Source organism: Penaeus vannamei, chromosome 25, assembly GCF_042767895.1.
Source record: "Penaeus vannamei isolate JL-2024 chromosome 25, ASM4276789v1, whole genome shotgun sequence".
In the NCBI taxonomy this organism is placed as follows: Eukaryota; Metazoa; Arthropoda; class Malacostraca; order Decapoda; family Penaeidae; genus Penaeus; species Penaeus vannamei.
Window position 1 is genome coordinate 30373096 of NC_091573.1, and position 10000 is coordinate 30383095.

General features: G+C 42.5%; 1 protein-coding gene across 1 annotated transcript in view; it reads right to left on the reverse strand.

Annotated features, from left to right (window-relative positions):
* Window positions 1-10000, reverse strand: part of LOC113830012 (protein kinase C iota type) — a 56379-nt gene that overhangs the window by 24370 nt on the left and 22009 nt on the right. The window contains exon 3 of the mRNA XM_027383186.2: window positions 1680-1769. Within this exon, the coding sequence (XP_027238987.1) occupies window positions 1680-1769 (90 nt within the window). The remainder of the gene's footprint in view (window positions 1-1679; window positions 1770-10000) is intronic.

The following is a 10000-nucleotide window of genomic DNA, read 5'->3' on the forward strand; positions in this document are numbered from 1 at the left end:
CTGCTCTCTTTATTTATTTATTTGTTTCCCACTCCCTCAACAACCTCGCCAGCCAACAGAACAAAGTAAAAACGACAATACTTTTCTTCATTTCCTTTCCTCGGATCCCAAGTCAAATACGGAAAGCCAAGAGTCGAGACCTTTAAACACATCTCTCTGTCATCATAAGCACTCTGTATCGTTTTCTGCCTCGCCCTCTCTCCCCCTTCATCATTTTTCTTTCATCCATTCCACATCACAACCCCGACATCACAGGCGGTTCCAATTCACACAAATGCGACGTTATATCTGCGTGCACTGGGTTTTATTTCTCCAGGACCCGATCTCTCTTCTCCGTTTTCTCTTATAACGTTTTCTTTCTTACCCTGAGCGGACTATTCCAGGGTATACTATGTTATATGAATATCCCCCCCCCCTCTCTCTCTCTCTCTCTCTCTCTCTCTCTCTCTCTCTCTCTCTCTATATATATATATATATATATATATATATATATATTACACACACACAGACAGACACACACACACACACACACACACACACACACACACACACACACACACACACACACACACACACACACACCACTGGAACATGTGTGTATATATATGTATTCAAGTATATGTATATATATACGTGATAGGCTCGCAGACGCAGACAGAGACAGAGACAGTGACAGACTCACTCACTCACACACACACTCACACACTCACACACACACACACACACACACACACACACACACACACACACACACACACACACACACACACACACACACACACACACACGTCTAAAAAATCTACCATGTTCACGACAGTAGTGATGACGGACAATGCATGAAAAAATACATTAAAAATCAAGTTGATGTAACCAGTCAAAATTCTTTTCGTACCAACAACACCGTCGATAAAACGATAAGATATAACGATCACACCACACTATGTAAAAAATAAGAAAAAGAAAAACATCTAATGATTTCGCAGAATTTGGGAGACGCCTCCCCCCCCCTCCCGGGCAACTAACCCCATCCGCTTCCACCAATACCCCCTTCCCTTCGTTCAATTTTCCAACTCTTACCCTTCCTCTTCCTCGTCATCGCTTCCTCCTCCGTAGCAGCTTTTGGGTTGATGCAATTCTCCTTAATCAATTCACCAGCTATTCCATCATCCAGTTATTTGATTCTCAGAAAGGGTATTTCGCTTTTCAGAAGAGGATTGACAACGCCCTTCGCAGCACCGCCCCTGACGCCATGAATATATAAGTCTACCCGGGAATTCCATCACAGAAAACGAAGAGCATGGAGGAATAACTAATGTAAATCCTCTTGATTCTTGTGATCTGGACGAAACACCATGTACGTTTCTCTTCAGTCCTTCTTAGTACTTCTATAATGAAATAACGCATCTTAATATAATCAATGAGAGACGAATTAACTAAAAAGACTCATTTGGCGAAAATGCAAGACTACAACCGTGAATTCATTTTTTTCAACCAACAAACCCAACAACCAAACCTTAACCCCTCATCAAAACAAAACATTAAAATTCCCAAAACAACCACCACATGTTCTCCCTCCACCTAAGATGTCAAGAAATACCCACGCAGTTTATTAACACAACCACACCGTCTTGCCGGAACACATGACCCCGCATGCGCAAAGACCCGGCCACGTCACTTACCATGGATGGCGAGCTCGGAGTCCTTGTTGAGTTCGTAGAGTCTGAGCGCCTCGTCGAGCTCCTGCTGTGACGAGATGGTGCACGGGTCGCCTGGAGGAGGAGAGGGAGGAGGCCACGGTTAGTTAACAAGGAACGAAGGAAGGAAAGGGGGAGACAGCGTAAGAAACAAACAAACAAAAACTATTTTCGTCTTCTTTGTCAATATCTCTCGTGATGGGTAAGCATTGTACGGGGTACAAAAAAAGGACAAGATTATCCTTTATCAACATCCCTCGTACGGGGTGAGCATCATAAAGGGTAAAAAGATAAGTTATCGACTTTTATAAACATCACTCGTGCCGGCCGAGCATCGTCTACCCTTCGAAAAAGAGAGGCAGACAGCATCTGCTTCATCTCGGCATCGCTCTGTCGTCAGCCCGAGAGTGCCGGGCCCTGGCACTCGTTCGCCCACCATCTGTCAATTAGTTTTATCGCGGTGGCACATTCCTCGGCCGCCGCCACCGCCGCCGCCACCGCCGGGGACGCGTCTGCCCGGCGCTCGTGCCAGGGTCGCGGCGGAGATCGGGCGAGGAGGGCATGGCGGGTCGGCAACTGAATCTAAATATCGGAAAACTTAATCTGTCTAAATACACATTTTTTTCCGATCTTGCAACCACGATGCGTTCAAAGTACAATTCGCATCCACCATGCATTCTCCTTAATAAGGCAGAACGGAATAAAGTTTAAAATAAGTTTAAAAATGAGGCCAACAAACAAACATACAAATCAGTGCATTAAAAAAAACTAAGCCACGGCAGCCTAAGAGCTCGCCCAACGCAATATCAACCTGCTATCTCCCTCCTGTCCCAGATAAGATAAGATCAACAGCAAACACCCATTCCCCCGCGCAGAAAACGACCCTCATGCAAACGTCACTGGCTCGCCCGTGCCATGCTGCCCTCGTCGACCCGATTAAGCTGCATTCACAAGCTCAATCTCTTTAAAGGTGATGCAACCAAAATGCCTTGCTAAAAAGGAAAGTTTAAAAGGACGTCATCCACAAGGAGGATTTGCGAGGGCGGGGAGGGGGGGGGGCAAGGAGCGAAGGGGACACGGCGGGAGGGGGGGGAGGGCACGGAGGGAAGGGGCACGGCGGGAGGGTGGGGGGAGGGCACGTAGGGCAAGGGGCACGGCGGAGGCAAGGTCAGAGGGCAACGCGATCGTCACGCTAGCAGCTTGCGTCACCGCCACAGTAGGTCACGCTCGAAAGAGAGAAAGAAAGAAAGCTCCCATGTGAAGAATGGCCAAAACGTGCGGGATTGACAGCTCGGGTCGAGTGACTGGGAAGAGAAAGATGGAGGAAGAGAAGGAACAGCAGGGAGAGGAGAAAGATGGGGGAAGAGAAGGAACAGCAGGGAGAGGAGAAAGGTGGGGGAAGAGAAGGAACAGAGAGGGGGGGGAGGATGGAAGAGATGGCAGAGAAGGAAGAGAAGGGAGAGGAGAAAGGTAGGGGAAGAGAAGGAACAGAAAGGAGAGAAGGAAGATGGGGGAAGAAAAGGAAGAGAAGGGAGAGGAGAAAGGTAGGGGAAGAGAATGAGTAGAATGGAGAGGAGAGAAGGAGGTAAATATGGACGAGAGAGAAGGGAAAGAAAGGCGAAAAGAAGAATGAGAAAGACGGAAGAGGAGATAGAGGAGAGTGACGAGCATTAGCGAAGGAGGAGGAGGAGAAGGAGACGTGAGTTTAACGTAGTTCAATTTCAGTAGATGGGAAACTTAAAAAAGAAAAACTATATGATAAGCCGTACAAAGTTTAGAAGCAAAAAAGAAACATATAAAGCAACTAGAGATAAATTCAGATCGCAAATAAGATCAAATGAAAAGGGCATACATGCGACTCAACAGGAAAAAAAGGGCAGTGAGAGAGAGACATCTTAATATCTGGTGCTTTTCGACACGCCAGGCTCCGCGCAGGTAAGTCCGAGGGTCATTAAGGAGCCGCCAGGTAGGGCAAAGAGCGAGTATGAGGAAGCGCGACTGGTCCTGGGGAGTTCTCGGTGTCGTCTTGTCCCACGACTATTCTGTGCATTTCGAGACCAGCGCCGTGCAAAAAAGGCAGCGTCTCGATGAAAACCTGCGCGTGACTGTGCAAAAAAGTGGAAGTTTTAGGCTTCCAATGCGAATGCCGAATCGACTGACGTTACGTGCCGAAGACGCTGCGTCACGTTCGAATGGAGTTCCCACCGTCACGGAGCGCGTCTCGAACGTTATTCCTCGTGAACGTAGCTGCGAGGAATAGCGTTCGACATGTGCTTCGTGACGATGAGGACTTCACTCGAACGTAACACTGGGTCTTCGGTCCGTAACGTTCCCGTATCACATGACTCCCCTCTGCCCCTGCCTTCGAAAGCGGAACGGTTCAACCGCCAATGCTTAAAATCACACGGAAAACCACGACGCATGGACAAGTACGCTCGCTCGCGCCTCGGGGACATGGGGTGGCAATGTTCCCAGGTGGATCCGCCGCCCTCGCCCTCTCTCCCACGAAACCTGTATCGCCCAGGCTTTATCGCCGGCTGGGCCGACCGTGCCAGCTGCGAGTGACACTTCCGAAGGCACGAAAGCGCGCATCGCCCAAGCACAGTTTTATTCCCTCATTCCCGACCCTTAGATCCCACGCCACCGCTTCGCCACGCCCATCCTCCGTCCCACGCGCCCACCTGTTACTTCCAGAGAAACGAGACTTTCTAAAAAAAATCTATGGACCGATTTAATCAGTAAAGAGAAAATAACAAGACGTATACTTGTGTGGCAATCTTTCCCCGCATATATTCTACAGGCAGATATAAAAATTCAACACTTAACGACGAGCGAAAGACGCTTAACCGGACCTAGGAGGCAGAGCGAAAGCGGGAACAAAGCTGGCCGTTGGGTTCGGTCCCGTATTTCTTGCTTTTCCGTGCGCTGTTCGCTTTCCCGTCGCTTCGAAATCTTGCTCTATCAACTTCGCTCAATTTGTTTATCTAAAAGTCTACCTCATAGACTGGGGGGGGGGGGAAATCATGCGCCATCAACTTCCATCAACTCTTTTTGTACGACTGGAAAAATGGGAAAAAAAACTTCTGATATAAACTCCGATTCCAATTCACTCACACGAAGCCCAACTCTCCCTATGACTGAATAAAAGCAAAAAAAATGAAAGGCTCTCCGGCGGACCTCGAAATCCCCCAGCCGCGACTGCACCCAACCCGCCCGAGCCAGCCTCACGCCAGACGGATCGCGGCGAATCCTGGGACAGTTGCGCCGGAAAAGGGCTCGTGTGAGTGACCCAGGGTTAAGAGAGTGAGCGTCCGACTGTTTCCTGGGGTGGCGGCCGCTCTACCGGCATTACTGTACGCGGGAAGAAGGCCTCTCGGTCTGTCTGTCTGTCTGTATCTGGTTGCCATTAATCTGTCTGTCTGTCTGTGTTTGTCTGCCTGTCTGTGTCTGTGTTTGCCTGCCTGCCTGCCTGCCTGCCTGCCTGCCTGCCTGCCTGCCTGCCTGCCTGCCTGCCTGCCTCTCTCCCTCCATCGCCATCCCTTTCCCTCTCCCTCTCTCCCCCCATCTCTCTTTTTCTTTTTCTTTCTCTCTCCCTACCCCCCCTTCTCTCTCCTTCCCACTCCCTCTCTTTCCCACTCCCTCTCTTTCCCTCTCCCTCTCCCTCTCTTTCCCCCTCCCTCCCTCTCTCTCCCAACCTCTCCCCTAGAAAAAAAAAGTTGTCGTCAGTCGCCCAGCTCATGAGGCGCACCAAATGCCCGATACCCATTCAGCAATGCGCCTGATACGCCCCTTCTTCGTGGCAGCCTTAACAAAGCCTCTCTCAACCCTCGAAAGACCAACGTTAATGCGGGTTCGTTTCGCGGCGTGTGTGTGTGTGTGTGTGTGTGTGTGTGTGTGTGTGTGTGTGTGTGTGTGTGTGTGTGTGTGTGTGTGTGTGTGTGTATGCGCGCGCGCGCGCGTGCGTGCGTGCGAGGACATTTTATTACAACTTCCTGACGGAATGTTGAGAAGTTGAGAAGGAATGTCACACACGCATGCACTCACGCACGCACGCACTCACACACAGACAGACACACACACATCATTCTCAATCTCTCCCTCTCTCCCTCCCTCCCTCTCACAGTGTGCACCAGTGTTCATATCCCTGTAATCATTCCTTAACAATCAAACAAGCGTCCAAACCGACAGGACCGTAAGAGCCGGCCATCCTCCCAACACGGCCACGCAAGACAGATCCTTTATTCTACGCCTCCCGCCCCCAATGCTTCACTCCGAGCGTTTTGCATTTCCTGAGGCTCTGGCACGGCAGATTCTGTGTTCCGACGCCAATGCTTATTCTCATCCTCGTCTTCATCACCATCATTATTACAATCATGATCAACGTGAGTATCACTACCATTATGACCATCACTATCACTATCATTATGACCATCACTATCACTATCATTATGACCATCACTATCACTATCATTATGACCATCACTATCACTACCTTTATCATCATTATGTATCTTCCTCTATCGCTAATAACAACACATGGCGATACAGTCAATTCATCACATGTATTTTTTCCTAAATCAATCAGGAAGCCCATGTATGAAAATGGACAAATAGAGAAAGAAGGGGAGAGGGAGAGAGGAGAAGAAGGGAGTGAGAGAGAGAGAGAGAGAGAGAGAGAGAGAGAGAGAGAGAGAGAGAGAGAGAGAGAGAGAGAGAGAAAGAGAGAGAGAGAGAGAGAAAGAGAGAGAGAAAGAAAGAAAGAAAGAAAGAAAGAAAGAAAGAAAGAAAGAAAGAAAGAAAGTAAGAAAGAAAGAAAGAAAGAAAGAAAGAGAGAGAGAGAAAGAAAGAAAGAAAGAAAGAGAGAGAAAGAGAAAAGAGAGAAAGAGAAAGAAAGAGAGAGCGAATTCAGAGAAAGAGAAAGAGAGAAGAGGGAGGAGAAGCGTTAACGTGGCAGCGGGCAGAAGAGCGTCCTTCCCGAGCCCTCCGCCCCAGAGGCAACCCGTTCAAGGCAGTTCGCGAGTGCCGCCGGTCTTCTGCCATCAGCCCAGGCCAGTGGGATTAACGTTATTCCATAGCGAAAGGACAACGGCTAGCACTCGCAGACAATTGAATCATGTTGAGAAACACTGAAAAACAGATTATTAACGAATATGATAAAAAAATAAAAATATAAAAATATATGAGCCCAGTAAAAATAATAACAACAAATAAACAAATACACAAATAAAAATAAAAACTATATAAACACAAAAAATAAATATTTAAAAATGCAGCTAACGGCGAACATGCACTTTCGAGGTCACTACATATTGACTGAATGCAACATTGCAAACAGAATCGCTGTTTAACTATCGTCAGCAACTATTTACAATCGTCATCGCCGACCCATCAACCTGTCAAAGGTCTATTCATACCAACTTGTCAAGTGCACCTTCGTCATAATAAAAATAAATAAATAAAAATAAATAAATGAATGAATAACTAGATAAAATATTGAACGAAAATAGAGAAAACTAAGAATAAAACAAACAAAAATAAACGGATAATCTACTTTGCTCTCGTCCCCACTTCTATCACCGAAGCCAACGGTGATAAAAAATGAAAAAAAAATAAACAAATGAATGAATAACTAGATAAAATGAAATATTGAACGAAAATAGAGAAAACTAAGATTAAAACAAACAAAAATAAACGGATAATCTACTTTGCTCTCGTCCCCACTTCTATCACCGAAGCCAACGGTGATAAAAAAAAAAAAAAAAAAAAAAAAAAAAATTAGATAAAATGAAATACTAAACGAAAATAGAGAAAACTAAGATTAAAACAAACAAAAATAAACGGATAATCTACTTTGCTCTCGTCCCCACTTCTATCACCGAAGCCAACGGTGATAAAAAAAAAAAAAAAAAAAAAAAAAAAAAAAATTACATAAAATGAAATACTAAACGAAAATAGAGAAAACTAAGAATAAAACAAACAGAAATAAACGGATAATCTACTTTGCTCTCGTCCCCACTTCTATCACCGAAGCCACCGGTGATAAAAAATGAAAAAAATAAAAATAAATTAATGAATAACTAGATAAAATGAAATATTGAACGAAAATAGAGAAAACTAAGAATAAAACAAACAAAAATAAACGGATAATCTACTTTGCTCTCGTCCCCACTTCTATCACCGAAGCCAACGGTGATAAAAAATGAAAAAAAAAAAATAAATAAATAAATGAAAGAATAACTAGATAAAATGAAATATTGAACGAAAATAGAGAAAACTAAGAATAAAACAAACAGAAATAAACGGATAATCTACTTTGCTCTCGTCCCCACTTCTATCACCGAAGCCAACGGTGATAAAAAATGAAAAAAAAAAAATAAATAAATAAATGAAAGAATACCTAGATAAAATGAAATACTGAACGAAAATAGAGAAAACTAAGAATAAAACAAACAAAAATAAACGGATAATCTACTTTGCTCTCGTCCCCACTTCTATCACCGAAGCCACCGGTGATAAAAAATGAAAAAAAAAACTAGATAAAATGAAATATTGAACGAAAACAGAGAAAACTAAGAATAAAACAAACAAAAATAAACGGATAATCTACTTTGCTCTCGTCCCCACTTCTATCACCGAAGCCACCGGTGATAAAAAATGAAAAAAAAAACTAGATAAAATGAAATATTGAACGAAAACAGAGAAAACTAAGAATAAAACAAACAAAAATAAACGGATAATCTACTTTGCTCTCGTCCCCACTTCTATCACCGAAGCCAACGGTGATAAAAAATGAAAAAAAAAAAATAAATAAATAAATAAATGAAAGAATACCTAGATAAAATGAAATATTGAACGAAAATAGAGAAAACTAAGAATAAAACAAACAGAAATAAACGGATAATCTACTTTGCTCTCGTCCCCACTTCTATCACCGAAGCCAACGGTGATAAAAAATGAAAAAAAAAAAAAAACTAGATAAAATGAAATATTGAACGAAAATAGAGAAAACTAAGATTAAAACAAACAAAAATAAACGGATAATCTACTTTGCTCTCGTCCCCACTTCTATCACCGAAGCCAACAGTGATAAAAAATGAAAAAAATAAATGAAAGAATAACTAGATAAAATAAAATATTGAACGAAAATAGAGAAAACTAAGAATAAAACAAACAGAAATAAACGGATAATCTACTTTGCTCTCGTCCCCACTTCTATCACCGAAGCCACCGGTGATAAAAAATGAAAAAAATAAAAATAAATTAATGAATAACTAGATAAAATGAAATATTGAACGAAAATAGAGAAAACTAAGAATAAAACAAACAAAAATAAACGGATAATCTACTTTGCTCTCGTCCCCACTTCTATCACCGAAGCCAACGGTGATAAAAAATGAAAAAAAATAAATAAATAAATAAATAAATGAAAGAATACCTAGATAAAATGAAATATTGAACGAAAATAGAGAAAACTAAGAATAAAACAAACAGAAATAAACGGATAATCTACTTTGCTCTCGTCCCCACTTCTATCACCGAAGCCACCGGTGATAAAAAATGAAAAAAAAAACTAGATAAAATGAAATATTGAACGAAAACAGAGAAAACTAAGAATAAAACAAACAAAAATAAACGGATAATCTACTTTGCTCTCGTCCCCACTTCTATCACCGAAGCCACCGATGATAAAAAATGAAAAAAATAAATGAAAGAATAACTAGATAAAATGAAATACTGAACGAAAATAGAGAAAACTAAGAATAAAACAAACAAAAATAAACGGATAATCTACTTTGCTCTCGTCCCCACTTCTATCACCGAAGTCAACGGTGATAAAAAATGAAAAAAATAAATGAAAGAATAACTAGATAAAATGAAATACTGAACGAAAATAGAGAAAACTAAGAATAAAACAAACAAAAATAAACGGATAATCTACTTTGCTCTCGTCCCCACTTCTATCACCGAAGCCACCGTAATGCACATGCGTAAATCCACGTTAGCGAACAGACAAAAGACGGTCAATAAGATTATATAAAAAAAAAATGCGTTATTAACAGGCTATCACCATGCGCCTTTCTATAATATCACAAAAACCTCGAAAGCAAGAAAGGAAGAAAGAAAGAAAAAAAGAAAGAAAAAGAAAAAAGAAAGAAGACAGAAAGAAAGAAAGATAGAAAGAAAAAAGAAAGAAGGAAAGAAAGAAAGATGGAAAGAAAAAAGAAAAAGATAGAAAGAAAAAAAGAAAAAAAGTTTTCTCGATGGGCAAACAGTAACAACAGTGCACCTTATCATAAGAATGACTT